Genomic DNA, 19,882 nt, shown 5'->3' on the forward strand with positions numbered 1-19,882 from the left:
TCGCAACAGTATGAACCGGGGCTTACACAACATACAACATATAACCTCATATAATTGAATAGCAATCAGAATATAAATGCACTTACTGTCATTTAAATTGGGTTTCCTACTCCTCGGCTGTCTGTCACTGACTAGCACGGGAAAACAGCAGGCAGCCCCTCCAGAGATCAATCTGTTATTACCCCTCTATCATTTACTCAGCACACAGGAATATCACTGAGAGTGGAGCCGAGGGGCAAGTGAGGGAGCTGAGGGAGGGAGAGCCAGTCAAGCGCAGCCAGGGGAGGGCTGGCAGCCTTAGGCCTGGCGGGCAAATCCAGTCAATTGGCCCATTGAACCATTCACCAGCGCAGCCCAATGAGTGCCCACCGCCGCAGCTCAATCAGTGCCCACCGCCTCAGCTCAATCAGTGATCACCAGCGCAGCCAAATCAGTGCCCACCGCCGCAGCTCAATCAGTGCTCGCCACCGCAGCCCAATCAGTGCCCACCACCGCAGCCCAATGAGTGCTCACCAGCGCAGCCAAATTAGTGCTCACAAGCGCAGCCCAATTAGTGACCATGGGCCGGATAAATGTCCTCGGCGGGCCGAATGTGGCCCGCGGGCCGTAGTTTGAGGACCCCTGGTTTAGACGGTACGGAGGTCACGGTTTAAAGTTCTCAACATCCACCAAAACCAAGAATGGGCCAACATCCCACCAGTGTGGGGCGCGTGAAGCGCGAGGCGAGACTGCGCTAGAAGCTGGTGCAGCAGCTCGATGCTGCCGGCGTCTGAGATGCCGACACGTGCAACTTGGCCAAGGTCCCTTCTACATCCGCGCGTTAGCAAGTGAAGGGTGCAACAGGGTGCAACACAATCATGCACGAGGCACTTGGTGTCTTGTGGGCTTTATTTACGTTCCAATAAGAGATAAAGATACAGCGAGGTCCACAAAGTGCTGCAACGAACGCTTCGCAGCTGCTAAGGCCGCTTTGAGCTCAACGGCAAAAAGACCGAGTTTATCAGCGATGCAAAGTAAGCAACAACACCCCTTGTTTAAGGGACATTCAAAAAAGGTTACTAAATGTAACTTTTGCACTATTGACAGGAACAACTTTGTTCAAAAAGTTACTCGCGCTAAATCTTACAAAAACCCTGGGTAATTACGTAACAACTTTTGGTGCCTACATTTTCCATGTTTTATATGAAAAAATTAAAAAAATCAAAAGTGAAAATCGCCATGGAACAGCATTAATGGCAGTATTTGCCACATTGAAGCATCATTTGTGCAGAAATGTCTATTGAGGTACAACTTACCATTCCCATCAACTCAAACCTTGGCAGTCAAATATTCAGAGGCATTACGTTGCAAACGAGGTCACGGTGCATACAAAACCACTCAATGGCAAAGAGGCTCAACTGTGCCGGTCGCCAGAGGCTTTCGTCCAATATCAAAACAAAAGTAACTTTCGGTTTAAAGTCTTTAAACGAGATGCAAATGGAGACCGCTCGGCCTACGAGTTCTTCAGGGTTTCCAGCCTCGCCAGCAGCTCCCGACGTCGAATCTGCTCGCGCCGCTTCTCCGCCTTGAGTCTCTCCTCCTCGCGCTTCAGGGTGCGCGAATATTCTATCGCGCGCTTCAGGATCTGCGCCTTGGCCGCCTTCTCGTCGTGCGCCAGCTCCGGTATGCCACCGCGCAGCCACTGGAAACCCTTCTTGATGGAGTCGCGCCGCCGACGCTCCTGGTCGTTGTGCCGCTCGCCAAGCCCCTCCGAGCCGCCGGAGCTCCGAGGGCTGCCGCCGCTCCCCGTCGAGACGGCGCCGGATGAGCCGGCCCCGCCGGCGGCGCCCCGGCTCCGCGCGGATTCTCGCGGCGCCGACGGGGGCGGCGTCTCCGCCCCGCGCGCAGGCGGCGAGGGGGCGGCGTAGTTGTGCTGCTGCTGGTGCACGGGCGGCGTGGACGGCGGCGGGGCGGGTCGCCGCCGCTGCTGCCGCCGCTGCCGCCGGTTGTTGTCGTTGTACCGGGGGGCCGTGTTTGTGTTGTGCACGGCGCGTAGCGCTACGCTCGCTTTGGCGTGGCTCCACTTCTCCACGGTCACCACGTCAATCTCTCCATCTTCCGCGTCGTCGTCATTGTCTGCAGAAGGGAAACACGTATACGTCAGCAACGCAATGTAGAAAAATGCAACATTATAAACCTAAACTGCGCAGGTGTAGTGCCAGAAGAGGGGAGGAGCTGCTGGGGGCTCTGGGACCCTAGACAGAGAAGCCCTCGGCGCCAGGCGCTAGGATCCCAGGCACCCCAGACAGCTAAGCCCCTTGGCGCCACCAACGGGGGGGGCTGTGTGTGCTCTGTGGGATATCTGGGGGCGCACACGGCCTCACCCCTCGTTGGGGACGAGGCATAAAAGGGCAGCTCCCTGGCCGATCGGGGCCAGTCGCAGCTCAAGACCCAAGACCCGCCAGCCAGCCAGCTTAGGACCCTGGACCCCCTCGTCCCGCTTGTCCTTGTAAGGGCCGGGATGCTGTGAGGGCCAGTGGTGGGACTTTGGGACTCCCGGCTCTACGTCCTTGTAAGGGCGAGTTCCGAGTCCAGACCCCCCCACCGTGGCTGGGTCGGGTCAGGTAGCTCCCCTAGGGTAATTGTAGCCCGAGGACCCCAGAGCGTAGCCAGAGTAGTGTATCTAGGCTGTGTACCTAGGCTGTGTACCTAGGCTGTGTACCTAGGCTATAACAGAGTATCAGCACTGTTGAGGTGTTGTATTGTAATAAAGAAGTTACTTCTACAAGTGTCTCCGGAACCCATTACACAGGTACAGGACCTGTTGAAATGTACACACGCAACATTCGTGTAGTGAGCTTGACAACTGTAAGTTTGTTGTAAACGAAGATGAACAAGCTAATTCGAAAAGTTCTCGTGACTGCAAGGATCCATACTTTTTGGAAGGATGTCATTGACCAACTTTAGCAGCCTCACAGTTCACTGCAGGGTTAGGGGTTAGGGTTAGGGTCAGGGGTTAGGGGTCAGGGGTTAGGGTAGGGGTTAGAGTTAGGGTCAGGGGTCAGGGGTTAGGGTTTAGGGGTTAGGGGTTAGGGGTCAGGGTTCGGGGTTAGGCTCCACCCCCCCCCTCTTAACCTCTATGTAATCTCGTGTCTCTCAGAGCTCGCTTCACTTGATACGGTGATTTTGCTGTAACTGTTCCACCTGAAGATGGAAGCTCGAGTTGCCTCCGAAACGTCGTGATTCATTTCATGTTTGACCTGCGTGACTTGACCGAAAAAAACAAAAGGCACGACCGCGCTAAAACGACCGAATAAAGAAACACGCAAAACAGCGTGCAAGTCTCACCCGAATCGCCGAGCGTCTCGTTGCCGGGAGACATCGCCCCGCCCACGACAGTCTCCCCATCCTCCCGCCCCTCGGCCGGCAGGTGCCGCCCTCCCGGCTCAAAGGGCAGCATCTCGGCGGGCACCGCGGCGGCCGCGGGGCTCGGCACGGCGCGGGAGACCGCGGGCGGCGGCGGCGCCGACTTGTCGGCGGGCGCCAGCCGCCCCGGCGTGGCTCTGGCCGAGGAGGCGGCGCTGCTCCACATGCAGTCCCGCAGCAGCATTACTCCCACGGCTCCCACGCCGCTGCCGCCGGCGGGGTCCCAGACGTGGCCGCGGCTCGCCACTTCGCCGCCTTCGCGGCTCGGATCGCCCGAGGGCGGCGGCGTTGGCGTTGAGTTCGCTCCGTCCAGCGCGGGGGGCAGGAGCTCAAACTTCTTCCAAATGTCCTCGCTGGGCAGCGTGGACTGGTGCCAGTCGCTGTGCAACTCCTCGCCGTTGTAGAAGGTCGAGGAGGAGGAGGAGTCATCCCTGCCGGCAGACATTGCGTGGATGATGACGACGCTGCTGCTACACGTGGTGATGATGATGACGCTGCTGCTACTTTCGTCACGCGACAACACGCCGCGTGGTGGCGGGTAGGGGTTGTTGTTCTTGTTTACATTCCACCACCACCCTCCTCCCTGTTGTTGTTGCGTCTTGTTTACTTCTTCTGCAGGGGGCCGCCGGGCTCGCCTGTAACAACAGCAAACAATAAAGAAAGCAGCGTCGTTAACAAAGCGAGCAAACACCACACAGAGTCGTAAGTGGCGCTGTTACTCATCCACAGCTCAATTTCATTCATCTCCGGGACGTTAAATTTCGATTTAAAGCTTTCGTGACTGCAGGGATTCATCTTCTTGGTTCTTTCGGTAAAGTCGCGTAGAAGGGAAACAATAAAATAATAAAAATATAAAACAATAACAATTCTCACGACGTTTCGTGTTGCAGTCGACACGTCGTGAGAATTTTTATTGTGTAGTGAATACTTGGGACGCAAGAGGGAGCGCACACACAGGGTGACATACACACATAGGGTGACACACAAAGATCCCCCATATAGCCTTAACAGACTGTAGGGGCAAGTGCTGTTAGCAAGCACCTATGAAGGCCGGAACGGTACACGAGGGGGTGGGTGGCCAGCACCACGCCCGACCGCCTTTGTCTCCCTAGTGGCAATGTTTACACACCGCACCAGGTACTCATTTGAGGCTGAGTCGACCTAGGGAAGGCCCGGGACCGGTTCAGACAATCGTCTGATGTTGACCGTGAGCAGGAATCGAACCCGGGTCGCCAGGTTCATAGCGCAGCGCGCTAACCGCTACATTACCGCTCCCCATACAGCGTGACACACACACAGGGTGACACATACAGGGTGACACACACACAGGGTGACACACACACACAGCGTGACACACACAGGGTGACACACACACGCACATGGTGACACACACACACAGGGTGACACACACAGGGTGACATACACACACACACAGCGTGACACACACACACAGGGTCACACACACACACAGCGTGACACACACACACAGGGTGAAACACACACACAGGGTGACATACACACACAGGGTGACACACACACACAGGGTGACACACACACACACAGGGTGACACACACACACAGGTGACACACACACACACAGGGTGAGACACACACAGGGTGACACACACGCACACAGGGTGACACACACACGCACACAGGGTGACACACACACACACAGGGTGACACACGCACACAGGGTGACACACACACGCAGGGTGACACACACACAGGGTGACACACACACAGCGTGACACACACACAGCGTGACACACACGCACATAGGGTGACACACACACGCAGGGTGACACACACACACACACAGCGTGACACACACACACAGGGTGACACACACACAGGGTGACACACACACACAGGGTGACACACACACACAGGGTGACACACACACAGGGTGACACACACAGGGTGACACACGCACACAGGGTGACACACGCACACAGGGTGACACACGCACACACAGGGTGACACACACACACACACAGGTGACACACACACACACACAGGGTGACACACACGCACACAGGGTGACACACACACGCACACAGGGTGACACACACACACACAGGGTGACACACGCACACAGGGTGACACACACACGCAGGGTGACACACACACGCAGGGTGACACACACACAGGGTGACACACACACAGCGTGACACACACACAGCGTGACACACACGCACATAGGGTGACACACACACGCAGGGTGACACACACACACACAGCGTGACACACACACACAGGGTGACACACACACAGGGTGACACACACACACAGGGTGACACACACACACAGGGTGACACACACACACAGGGTGACATACACACACAGGGTGACACACACACACAGGGTGACACACACACAGGGTGACACACACACAGGGTGACACACACAGGGTGACACACGCACACAGGGTGACACACGCACACAGGGTGACACACGCACACAGGGTGACACACGCACACAGGGTGACACACGCACACAGGGTGACACACGCACACACAGGGTGACACACACACACACAGGTGACACACACACACACAGGGTGAGACACACACACAGGGTGACACACACGCACACAGGGTGACACACACACGCACACAGGGTGACACACACACACATACAGGGTGACACACGCACACAGGGTGACACACACACGCAGGGTGACACACACACGCAGGGTGACACACACACAGGGTGACACACACACAGCGTGACACACACACAGCGTGACACACACGCACATAGGGTGACACACACACGCAGGGTGACACACACACACACACACAGCGTGACACACACACACAGGGTGACACACACACAGGGTGACACACACACACAGGGTGACACACACACACAGGGTGACACACACACACAGGGTGACATACACACACAGGGTGACACACACACACAGGGTGACACACACACAGGGTGACACACACACAGGGTGACACACACAGGGTGACACACGCAGGGTGACACATGCACACAGGGTGACACACGCACACAGGGTGACACACACACAGGGTGACACGCACACAGGGTGACACGCACACAGGGTGACACACACAACAACAACAACCGCCATTCGCCACTAAGTGGCGGTGACGTCACCACGATGCTTGTGCCAGGCCAAGTGCACCTTGAGGCCACGTGAAGTGTCGAAAGCCCGCTGGCAGGAGGTCACGGGGCAGACCCAGGTGCCACTGGTCGACTGACCGAGATGACCGAGATGACTGGCTGATGCACCACCTGTGCCCCCTACTGTGCCAACTTGCTGTGCTTTAGCCACCCGGCGCTCCGCTCGTTGTTGTGAGCGTCGCTCCTCCGCCCTCCGTTGTTGTTGGAGGGCGACTGCCTCCAACTGCCCAGTAGCGTCCTTCACGAGCCTCCTCCACTGAGGCCGATCTTGACACCGCTGGTACCAGTCATCGGCAAGTCCACTCAGCTCCACGTCCTCCTGTACCACATCACTCCATCTCTTCTCCAGCCCGTGCCGCGCCCGTCTAGCCCCCTCGATCCGGCCGAACAAAAGCTGTTTAGGCATGCGGTGGCTGGGCATGCGGGCTACATGACCCAGCCAACGCAGCCTTGCCTGCCGGAGGAGCTCACTGATGGGACTTTGCCCAAATCTTTCAAGGATTTGTGAGCTCCTCACACAATCCAGCCTGGTTAAACCCAGGATGGATCGTAGGCAGGCCAGCCTAAATGTTTCCAACCGGCGAAGATGCTCCACCAGGGGGGTCCACGTCTCGCAAGCGTAGAGAAGGGAGGGAATGACCGTGGCCGAGAAGACCTGAAGCTTCGTGCGGAGCGACAGACCAGGTAGCTTCCACACAGCGTTACGCAACCGATGAAAAAGATATTGCCGCTCGACTGATTCGGAGTGAGACCTCTGCTGATAGACTGGAGCCGGTCATAAGCATACTGCCCAGGTATGGGAAACTCTCCACTCTCTCCACAACTGCCCCATCACCAATTGGGAGTTGTGGGGGTGGAGTGTCCGATGGTACAGAATACCCAGGCAGGTGCTTGGTTTTGGTGGGGCTGATGGTAAGGCCCCACCTCTTAGTGGCACGCTCCAGTCTCAGCAGCAGCGCCTCCAACTCCTCTTCTGAATGAGCAGCTATTACCAAATCATCGGCATACATAACGTGGTTGACCAATAGGGAGCCATCCCTTGATCGCACCCGGGCGTCGATCAGCCTCCCATTATATCTGTACCAAACGGAAATTCCCCCGGTACAGCTATTGAAGGCTTCACGAACTACGCGGTCAAAATAGATGTTAAATAATGTGGGAGCCAGAGGACATCCCTGTCGCACCCCAAGGTGTACAGGGAAAGGCTCCGACTCCCGGCCACGTAGTTTTACCCGGGCCCGCTCACCATCATGAAGGTCCTTAATGATCGTGAGCAGAGGGTCAGGGACTCCGAAAGCACGAAGAACAACCCAGAGTCCAGTCCTACTGATGGTATCATAGGCCTTGACCAGGTCAATAAAGCAGAGATGTAGGTCTTTTTGGAATTCCCTACACCTCTGCTGTAGCAGACGGACAGAAAATATGGCATCTGTGCAGGACCGCCCTTTCCTGAAACCGCATTGGGGCTCCGCAAGCCCCTCCTCAGCGTGCCTAGCAAGGCGATGTTGAATAATCCTTGCCAGGACCTTACCCGGCACACTGAGGAGTGAGATGCCCCTGTAGTTGTTACAGTCTGTGCGGTCCCCCTTCTTAAAGAGGGGGACCACCAGGGCATCCTTCCAGTCCTGCGGAACCCGTCCAGTGGTCCAGACTGTTGTTATGATGTCATATAGGGCAGTCTGTGCACAAACGCCACACTCCCTCAGCATTTCGCTTGGGAGATCATCTCTGCCCGGTGCCTTCCCTGGTCTCAGACTCCGGATCGCCCTCAGTACTTCCTCAACAGCTGGAACCTCAGCCAGCCACTCACAGGGGGTGACCTCTTCCAATATTTGAGGCACCGCAGCCTCAGCAGGGTTATCCCCACTTTGTGCCATGATGTTTTCCTGGCTGAGAGAATTTCCCTCCCCCAGGACCTCACAGAAATGCTCAGAAAATCTGCAAACCTGTTCCTGGGGGTCGGAGATTGGATCACCGTTTTTTCCTCTAATGATGGTAATAGGTGTGGCGCTGCAGGTTACTTTTTTGATGGAGTTAAATAGTGATTTGTGATCACGGGCCACTGAGGCAGACTCCATCTCCTCAGCAACCCGCGACCACCACCCATCCTTACAACGCCTTACGGCTCTCCGAACTTCCGAGCGAAGGCTGCGGTAAACCTCCTCATTCTCTGACGTGGGATGCTGTAGGCGATGAGAGTGGGCCTGTCGCTTTTTCTCAATTAACCTGAACACCTCCTCTGTCAGCCAGGGTTTCTGGGGAGGTCTGGACCGCGTACCCAAAGCAGCCATTGCAGCTGCATGAGTCACAGTCTTAAACCTCGCCCATTTACCCTCGACATCAGGTGGAGTGGGGGACGATGCCAACCCCAGCTGCAAGCGATGATGAAATTCTCGCTTGCAACTTTCATCAGCTAACTGAGACCAGGCCACTTTTGGTTGGAATGGGATCCTGGGTGTACACCCACCACCGGAGTGGAAGAAAGGCAGGCGCATCTTACAGATGACTAGTCGATGGTCAGAGGACAGATCAGCTCCACGGTAGGTCCTGGTGTCAAGGACATGGGTTCGCATCCGCTGGTCCGTCACTATGTAGTCCAGCAGATGTTCTTGCTTGGACCCGGCATGTATCCATGATGTTGTGTGGATGCGCCGATGCCGGAAGAGCGTGTTGGTAATTACAAGCCCATGGGCTGCACAAAAATCTAGCAGCCTCCTACCGTTATTATTGAGCTGATCTGGCCCATGCCTTCCAATCACTCCAGACCAGGTGTCAGCATCATGACCAACTCGGGCATTGAAGTCACCCAACAAGATGACTCTGTCCCGAGTGGCCACTTTAGCCAGCACCTGTGACAGGAGGTCATAGAAAGCGTCTGACTCATCGGCTTTGCTTGCATCCCTCCACGGATGTTCGTCTTCGGTGGGGGCATAAGTAACCACGACCACCACTCCTCGCCTCTGGTTGATGGGAAGGCGAGCCCAAAGTATCCTGGGGCTTACAGCTTCCCACACCTCACCGCCACGCTCCCACGCCCCCTTCATTCTTTTGTTCAGAAGAAGAGTGACACACACACACAGGGTGACACACACACACACAGGGTGACACACACACACACAGGGTGACACACACACAGGGTGACACACACACAGGGTGACACACACACAGGGTGACACGCACACAGGGTGACACACACACACAGGGTGACACACACACACAGGGTGACACACACGCACACAGGGTGACACACACACGCACACAGGGTGACACACACACGCACACAGGGTGACACACACACAGGGTGACACACACACACACAGGGTGACACACACGCACACAGGGTGACACACACAGGGTGACGCACACAGGGTGACACACACACACACAGGGTGACACACACACACACAGGGTGACACACACACACAGGGTGACACACACACAGGGTGACACACACACACAGGGTGACATACACACACACAGGGTGACACACACACAGGGTGACACACACACGCACACAGGGTGACACACACACGCACACAGGGTGACACACACACGCACACACAGGGTGATACACACACACACGCACACAGGGTGACACACACACACACACAGGGTGACACACACACACAGCGTGACACATACAGGGTGACACACACACACACACACAGGGTGACACACACACACACACAGGGTGACACACACACAGCGTGACACATACAGGGTGACACACACACAGGGTGACACACACACACACACACAGGGTGACACACACAGCGTGACACACACACACAGCGTGACACACACAGCGTGACACACACACACAGCGTGACACATACAGGGTGACACACACACAGCGTGACACACATACAGGGTGACACACACACACAGCGTGACACACACACACAGCGTGACACACACACACAGGGTGACACACACACACAGCGTGACACATACAGGGTGACACACACACACAGGGTGACACACACACACAGCGTGACACATACAGGGTGACACACACACAGGGTGACACACACACACAGGGTGACACACACACAGCGTGACACATACAGGGTGACACACACACAGCGTGACACACACACACAGCGTGACACACACACAGCGTGACACACACACACAGGGTGACACACACAGGGTGACACACACAGGGTGACACACACAGGGTGACACACACACACAGGGTGACACACACAGGGTGACACACACACACAGCGTGACACACACACACACACAGGGTGACACACACACACACAGGGTGACACACACACACACACAGGGTGACACACACACAGGGTGACACACACACAGGGTGACACACACACACAGCGTGACACACACAGATTACAATGATGACGACGATGACGATGAGACGCTTCGCTGAGCTGCCGTAAGTGACGGGAGAAGTCGGCGTCAGAGCAGGAGCTGTAGAGCCGCTCCCAGTGAAGTCCACCCCCAAGTGGCTGGTGGACTCGGGGTGACGAGTGATGGTGGGGGGGGGCTACTCACGGTCAAGGGGCAGGACGAGGGGGGGTCACAGAGACGCCAGCAACGCCACGAAGCCGCCGCCGCCGGCAGCAGCAGCTGTGGTGATGGTGGAGAAAGAAGCCTCCATTGGGGTGGGGGCAGGGCGGGTGGTCGGACTCCGCCACCAAGTGGAGGGGGTGGGGGGGGAGGGAACTTGGGCGAGCCCATCTCGCAGTGGAGCTGGTGAGCGCCGCGGCCCATTGGCCGGGAGGGCACCGCCTCTCCCCCCCCCTCAACATCCACCGCGGTGGTACAGGCCGGGGGGCGGGTGAGTCACGAGACACTGGACTGCACGGTGAGATGTCAAGCGTGAACAACGCGGTGCATTAGTTTATATCTGTGTAGGAAATAATACATTGTCAGTTTTTTTTCTTTTAAAGCGCAGTGGGTAGATGAAGATTATATTTTAGGATTGTATAGTGTTGAGTCTATTGTACAGTGTTGAGTATATGGTGCAGTGTTGAGTCTATGGGGCAGTGTTGAGTCTATGGTGCAGTGTTGAGTCTATGGGCAGTGTTGAGTCTATGGGCATGTTGAGTCTATGGTGCAGTGTTGAGTCTATGGGCATGTTGAGTCTATGGTGCAGTGTTGAGTCTATGGTGCAGTGTTGAGTCTATGGGCAGTGCTGAGTCTATGGTGCAGTGTTGAGTCTATGGTGCAGTGCTGAGTCTATGGTGCAGTGCTGAGTCTATGGTGCAGTGTTGAGTCTATGGTGCAGTGTTGAGTCTATGGTGCAGTGTTGAGTCTATGGTGCAGTGTTGAGTCTATGGGTAGCAGTGTTGAGTCTATGGTGCAGTGTTGAGTCTATGGTGCAGTGTTGAGTCTATGGTGCAGTGTTGAGTCTATGGTGCAGTGTTGAGTCTATGGTGCAGTATTGAGTCTATGGTGCAGTGTTGAGTCTATGGTGCAGTGTTGAGTCCTATGGTGCAGTGTTGAGTCTATGGGCAGTGTTGAGTCTATGGTGCAGTGTTGAGTCTATGGGCATGTTGAGTCTATGGTGCAGTGTTGAGTCTATGGGCATGTTGAGTCTATGGTGCAGTGTTGAGTCTATGGGCATGTTGAGTCTATGGGGCAGTGCTGAGTCTATGGTGCAGTGTTGAGTCTATGGTGCAGTGCTGAGTCTATGGTGCAGTGCTGAGTCTATGGTGCAGTGTTGAGTCTATGGTGCAGTGTTGAGTCTATGGTGCAGTGTTGAGTCTATGGGTAGCAGTGTTGAGTCTATGGTGCAGTGTTGAGTCTATGGTGCAGTGTTGAGTCTATGGTGCAGTGTTGAGTCTATGGTGCAGTATTGAGTCTATGGTGCAGTGTTGAGTCTATGGTGCAGTGTTGAGTCTATGGTGCAGTGTTGAGTCTATGGGCAGTGTTGAGTCTATGGTGCAGTGTTGAGTCTATGGGCATGTTGAGTCTATGGTGCAGTGTTGAGTCTATGGGCATGTTGAGTCTATGGTGCAGTGTTGAGTCTATGGGCATGTTGAGTCTATGGGCAGTGCTGAGTCTATGGTGCAGTGCTGAGTCTATGGTGCAGTGCTGAGTCTATGGGCAGTGCTTATCAATTCTACGAAATCTGAGTCTCGCTCGCCCCACGTGGTGGCCTATCCGCACTACGTCTTTTAAAAGCGCCCTGCTAAGACCCCACGTGATCACGGCCCGCGCTCCGTCTCCTGCGCGAGGCAGCGGCACGGGACGTCGGATCTCCCCTTCCACCCGCCACGAGGACTTTGTGTTTGTGTGTCACCTCAGCACGACGTGAAAACGACCTCAGGACCCCCCCCCCAGACATCTACGCGACGTTTTGCCGGTGAGTGCCGTGTTGAGGCCTACTCACGAGGAGTGTCACCGGCCTCGGCTAGATTGCCCAGCCGGCTGAGGTGCCACCTCAGGCGGCTGGGGCTCGGCTGGGCGGGGGGTCGTGGTGGTGAAGTCGAGTGTGGCTACCGTGGTGGTGACCCACACTCACAGAGACACACAGAGACACACAGAGACCCACACTCACAGAGACCCTCACTCATAGAGACACACACTCATAGAGACCCACACAGAGACCCACACACACAGAGACCTACACTCACAGAGACCCACAGACACAGAGACACACAGAGACTCACACTCACAGAGACCCACACTCACAGAGACACACAGAGACCCACACTCACAGAGACCCACACTCACAGAGACACACAGAGACCCACACTCACAGAGACCCACACTCATAGAGACCCACACTCACAGAGACCCACACACACAGAGACACACAGAGACTCACACTCACAGAGACCCACACAGAGACCCACACTCATAGAGACCCACACAGAGACACACAGAGACCCTCACTCATAGAGACCCACACTCACAGAGACACACAGAGACCTACACTCACAGAGACCCACACTCACAGAGACACACAGAGACCCACACTCACAGAGACCCACACTCACAGAGACACACAGAGACCCACACTCACAGAGACCCTCACTCATAGAGACCCACACTCATAGAGACCCACACAGAGACACACAGAGACCCTCACTCATAGAGACCCACACTCATAGAGACCCACACTCACAGAGACCCACACACACAGAGACACACAGAGACTCACACTCACAGAGACCCACACAGAGACCCACACTCATAGAGACCCACACAGAGACACACAGAGACCCACACTCATAGAGCCCCACAGAGACCCACAGAGACCCACACTCATAGAGACCCACACTCATAGAGACCCTCACTCACAGAGACCCACACAGAGACACACAGAGACCCTCACTCATAGAGCCCCACAGAGACACACAGAGACCCACACTCATAGAGACCCACAGAGACCCACACTCATAGAGACCCACACTCACAGAGACCCACACACACAGAGACACACAGAGACTCACACTCACAGAGACCCACACAGAGACCCACACTCATAGAGACCCACACAGAGACACACAGAGACCCACACTCATAGAGCCCCACAGAGACCCACAGAGACCCACACTCATAGAGACCCACACTCATAGAGACCCTCACTCACAGAGACCCACACAGAGACACACAGAGACCCACACTCATAGAGACCCTCACACACAGAGACCCACACAGAGACACAGAGACACACAGAGACCCACACTCATAGAGACCCAACACAGAGACCCTCACTCACAGAGACCCACACAGAGACACACAGAGACCCTCACTCATAGAGACCCACAGAGACCCACACTCATAGAGACCCACACTCACAGAGACCCACACACACAGAGACACACAGAGACTCACACTCACAGAGACCCACACAGAGACCCACACTCATAGAGACCCACACAGAGACACACAGAGACCCACACTCATAGAGCCCCACAGAGACCCACAGAGACCCACACTCATAGAGACCCACACTCATAGAGACCCTCACTCACAGAGACCCACACAGAGACACACAGAGACCCACACTCATAGAGACCCTCACACACAGAGACCCACACAGAGACACAGAGACACACAGAGACCCACACTCATAGAGACCCAACACAGAGACCCACACTCACAGAGACACACAGAGACCCACACACACAGAGACCCACACACACAGAGACCCACACTCACAGAGACCCACACAGAGACCCACACACACAGAGACCCACACACACAGAGACACACAGAGACTCACACTCACAGAGACCCACACAGGGACCCACACTCACAGAGACCCACACTCATAGAGACCCAACACAGAGACCCACACTCACAGAGACCCACACTCACAGAGACCCACACAGAGACACACAGAGACCCACACACACAGAGACCCACACTCACAGAGACCCACACTCACAGAGACCCACACAGAGACCCACACACACAGAGACCCACACACACAGAGACACACAGAGACTCACACTCACAGAGACCAACACAGGGACCCACACTCACAGAGACCCACACTCATAGAGACCCAACACAGAGACCCACACTCACAGAGACCCACACTCACAGAGACTCACACAGAGACCCACACTCATAGAGACTTACACTCACAGAGACCCACACTCACAGAGACCCACACTCATATAGACCCACACTCATAGATACCCACACTCACAGAGACTCACACTCATAGAGACCCACACAGAGACCCACACACAGAGACCCACACTCATAGAGACCCACACAGAGACCCACACTCACAGAGACTCACACAGAGACACACAGAGACCCACACTCACAGAGACCCTCACTCACAGAGACCCTCACAGAGACCCACACTCACAGAGACCCACACTCACAGAGACCCACACAGAGACCCTCACTCATAGAGACCCACACAGAGACACACAGAGACCCTCACTCATAGAGACCCACACTCATAGAGACCCACACTCACAGAGACCCACACACACAGAGACACACAGAGACTCACACTCACAGAGACCCACACAGAGACCCACACTCATAGAGACCCACACAGAGACACACAGAGACCCTCACTCATAGAGACCCACACTCATAGAGACCCACACTCATAGAGACCCACACTCACAGAGACCCACACACACAGAGACACACAGAGACTCACACTCACAGAGACCCACACAGAGACCCACACTCATAGAGACCCACACAGAGACACACAGAGACCCACACTCATAGAGCCCCACAGAGACACACAGAGACCCACACTCATAGAGACCCACAGAGACCCACACTCATAGAGACCCACACTCATAGAGACCCTCACTCACAGAGACCCACACAGAGACACACAGAGACCCTCACTCATAGAGACCCACAGAGACCCACACTCATAGAGACCCACACTCACAGAGACCCACACACACAGAGACACACAGAGACTCACACTCACAGAGACCCACACAGAGACCCACACTCATAGAGACCCACACAGAGACACACAGAGACCCACACTCATAGAGCCCCACAGAGACACACAGAGACCCACACTCATAGAGACCCACAGAGACCCACACTCATAGAGACCCTCACTCACAGAGACCCTCACTCACAGAGACCCACACAGAGACACACAGAGACCCACACTCATAGAGACCCTCAAACACAGAGACCCACACAGAGACACAGAGACACACAGAGACCCACACTCATAGAGACCCAACACAGAGACCCACACTCACAGAGACCCACACAGAGACACACAGAGACCCACACACACAGAGACCCACACACACAGAGACACACAGAGACTCACACTCACAGAGACCCACACAGGGACCCACACTCACAGAGACCCACACTCATAGAGACCCAACACAGAGACCCACACTCACAGAGACCCACACTCACAGAGACCCACACAGAGACACACAGAGACCCACACACACAGAGACCCACACTCACAGAGACCCACACTCACAGAGACCCACACAGAGACCCACACACACAGAGACCCACACACACAGAGACACACAGAGACTCACACTCACAGAGACCCACACAGGGACCCACACTCACAGAGACCCACACTCATAGAGACCCAACACAGAGACCCACACTCACAGAGACCCACACTCACAGAGACTCACACAGAGACCCACACTCATAGAGACCCACACTCATAGAGACTTACACTCACAGAGACCCACACTCACAGAGACCCACACTCATAGAGACCCACACTCATAGAGACCCACACTCACAGAGACTCACACTCATAGAGACCCACACAGAGACCCACACACACAGAGACCCACACTCATAGAGACCCACACAGAGACCCACACTCACAGAGACTCACACAGAGACACACAGAGACCCACACTCACAGAGACCCTCACTCACAGAGACCCACACTCACAGAGACCCACACTCACAGAGACCCACACAGAGACCCTCACTCACGGAGACTCACACTCACAGAGACCCACACTCACAGAGACTCACACTCACAGAGACCCACACTCACAGAGACCCACACTCACAGAGACCCACACTCACAGAGACCCACACAGAGACCCTCACTCACGGAGACCCACACTCATAGAGACCCACACTCATAGAGACCCGCACAGAGACCCACACAGAGATCCACACTCATAGAGACCCACACAGAGACCCACACAGAGACTCACACTCACAGAGACCCACACTCACAGAGACCCACACTCATAGAGACCCACACTCATAGACACCCGCACAGAGACCCACACAGAGATCCACACTCATAGAGACCCACACAGAGACCCACACAGAGATCCACACTCACAGAGACTCACACAGAGACCCACAGAGACCCACACTCAGAGACCCACACTCATAGAGACCCACACTCACAGAGACCCACACTCATAGAGACCCACACTCATAGAGACCCACAGAGACCCACACTCATAGAGACCCACACTCATAGAGACCCTCACTCACAGAGACCCACACAGAGACAAACAGAGACCCACACTCATAGAGACCCTCACACACAGAGACCCACACAGAGACACAGAGACACACAGAGACCCACACTCATAGAGACCCAACACAGAGACCCACACTCACAGAGACCCACACAGAGACACACAGAGACCCACACTCATAGAGACCCACACTCACAGAGACCCACACACACAGAGACACACAGAGACTCACACTCACAGAGACCCACACTCATAGAGACCCACACACAGAGACCCACACACACAGAGACACACAGAGACTCACACTCACAGAGACCCACACAGAGACCCACACTCATAGAGACCCACACAGAGACACACAGAGACCCTCACTCATAGAGACCCACACTCATAGAGACCCACACTCACAGAGACCCACACACACAGAGACACACAGAGACTCACACTCACAGAGACCCACACAGAAACCCACACTCATAGAGACCCACACAGAGACACACAGAGACCCTCACTCATAGAGACCCACACTCATAGAGACCCACACTCACAGAGACCCACACACACAGAGACACACAGAGACTCACACTCACAGAGACCCACACAGAGACCCACACTCATAGAGACCCACACAGAGACACACAGAGACCCACACTCATAGAGCCCCACAGAGACACACAGAGACCCACACTCATAGAGACCCACAGAGACCCACACTCATAGAGACCCACACTCATAGAGACCCTCACTCACAGAGACCCACACAGAGACACACAGAGACTCACACTCACAGAGACCCACACAGAGACCCACACTCATAGAGACCCACACAGAGACACACAGAGACCCACACTCATAGAGCCCCACAGAGACACACGGAGACCCACACTCATAGAGACCCACAGAGACCCACACTCATAGAGACCCACACTCATAGAGACCCTCACTCACAGAGACCCACACAGAGACACACAGAGACCCACACTCATAGAGACCCTCACACACAGAGACCCACACAGAGACACAGAGACACACAGAGACCCACACTCATAGAGACCCAACACAGAGACCCACACTCACAGAGACCCACACAGAGACACACAGAGACCCACACACACAGAGACCCACACACACAGAGACCCACACTCACAGAGACCCACACAGAGACCCACACACACAGAGACCCACACACACAGAGACACACAGAGACTCACACTCACAGAGACCCACACAGGGACCCACACTCACAGAGACCCACACTCATAGAGACCCAACACAGAGACCCACACTCACAGAGACCCACACTCACAGAGACCCACACAGAGACACACAGAGACCCACACACACAGAGACCCACACTCACAGAGACCCACACTCACAGAGACCCACACAGAGACCCACACACACAGAGACCCACACACACAGAGACACACACAGGGACCCACACTCACAGAGACCCACACTCATAGAGACCCAACACAGAGACCCACACTCACAGAGACCCACACTCACAGAGACTCACACAGAGACCCACACTCATAGAGACCCACACTCATAGAGACTTACACTCACAGAGACCCACACTCACAGAGACCCACACTCATAGAGACCCACACTCATAGATACCCACACTCACAGAGACTCACACTCATAGAGACCCACACAGAGACCCACACACAGAGACCCACACTCATAGAGACCCACACAGAGACCCACACTCACAGAGACTCACACAGAGACACACAGAGACCCACACTCACAGAGACCCTCACTCACAGAGACCCACACTCACAGAGACCCACACTCACAGAGACCCACACAGAGACCCTCACTCATAGAGACCCACACAGAGACACACAGAGACCCTCACTCATAGAGACCCACACTCATAGAGACCCACACTCACAGAGACCCACACACACAGAGACACACAGAGACTCACACTCACAGAGACCCACACAGAGACCCACACTCATAGAGACCCACACAGAGACACACAGAGACCCTCACTCATAGAGACCCACACTCATAGAGACCCACACTCACAGAGACCCACACACACAGAGACACACAGAGACTCACACTCACAGAGACCCACACAGAGACCCACACTCATAGAGACCCATACAGAGACACACAGAGACCCACACTCATAGAGCCCCACAGAGACACACAGAGACCCACACTCATAGAGACCCACAGAGACCCACACTCATAGAGACCCACACTCATAGAGACCCTCACTCACAGAGACCCACACAGAGACACACAGAGACCCTCACTCATAGAGACCCACAGAGACCCACACTCATAGAGACCCACACTCACAGAGACCCACACACACAGAGACACACAGAGACTCACACTCACAGAGACCCACACAGAGACCCACACTC

The 19,882-nt window shown here is 55.1% G+C and overlaps 1 protein-coding gene across 3 annotated transcripts; it reads right to left on the reverse strand.

Annotated features, from left to right (window-relative positions):
- Positions 1 to 891: 891 nt before the first annotated feature.
- On the reverse strand, positions 892 to 11,278 carry LOC133362488 (N-myc proto-oncogene protein-like). 3 transcript variants are annotated; one of them, XM_061581440.1, is made up of 4 exons: positions 11,089 to 11,278; positions 3,968 to 4,040; positions 3,328 to 3,836; positions 892 to 2,115 (listed from the first exon to the last, which is right to left on the reverse strand). In XM_061581440.1, coding segments are annotated over exons 2-4 (1,134 nt in total). In that variant the 5' UTR covers positions 3,970 to 4,040; positions 11,089 to 11,278; the 3' UTR covers positions 892 to 1,492. The 3 variants fall into 3 exon arrangements, with proteins under 3 accessions (XP_061437424.1, XP_061437423.1, XP_061437425.1); XM_061581439.1 differs by having other exon boundaries at positions 3,328 to 4,040; positions 11,089 to 11,276; XM_061581441.1 differs by lacking the exon at positions 11,089 to 11,278 and adding an exon at positions 10,969 to 11,069 and having other exon boundaries at positions 3,328 to 4,040.
- Between the last annotated feature and the right edge of the window lie 8,604 nt (positions 11,279 to 19,882).

Source organism: Lethenteron reissneri, unplaced genomic scaffold (assembly GCF_015708825.2).
Source record: "Lethenteron reissneri isolate LAM-NWPU_2019-01 unplaced genomic scaffold, ASM1570882v1 scaffold_1497, whole genome shotgun sequence".
In the NCBI taxonomy this organism is placed as follows: Eukaryota; Metazoa; Chordata; class Hyperoartia; order Petromyzontiformes; family Petromyzontidae; genus Lethenteron; species Lethenteron reissneri.

Bases quoted from the DNA above. Each gene is read 5' to 3' on its own strand.
- LOC133362488 (XM_061581439.1), bottom strand. From the start codon at position 3,850: ATGTCTGCCGGCAGGGATGACTCCTCCTCCTCCTCGACCTTCTACAAC. The intron at 2,116-3,327 runs GTGAGACTTGCA...TCCCTTCTGCAG, and splicing joins CGAGACGCTCGGCGATTCGG to ACAATGACGACGACGCGGAA.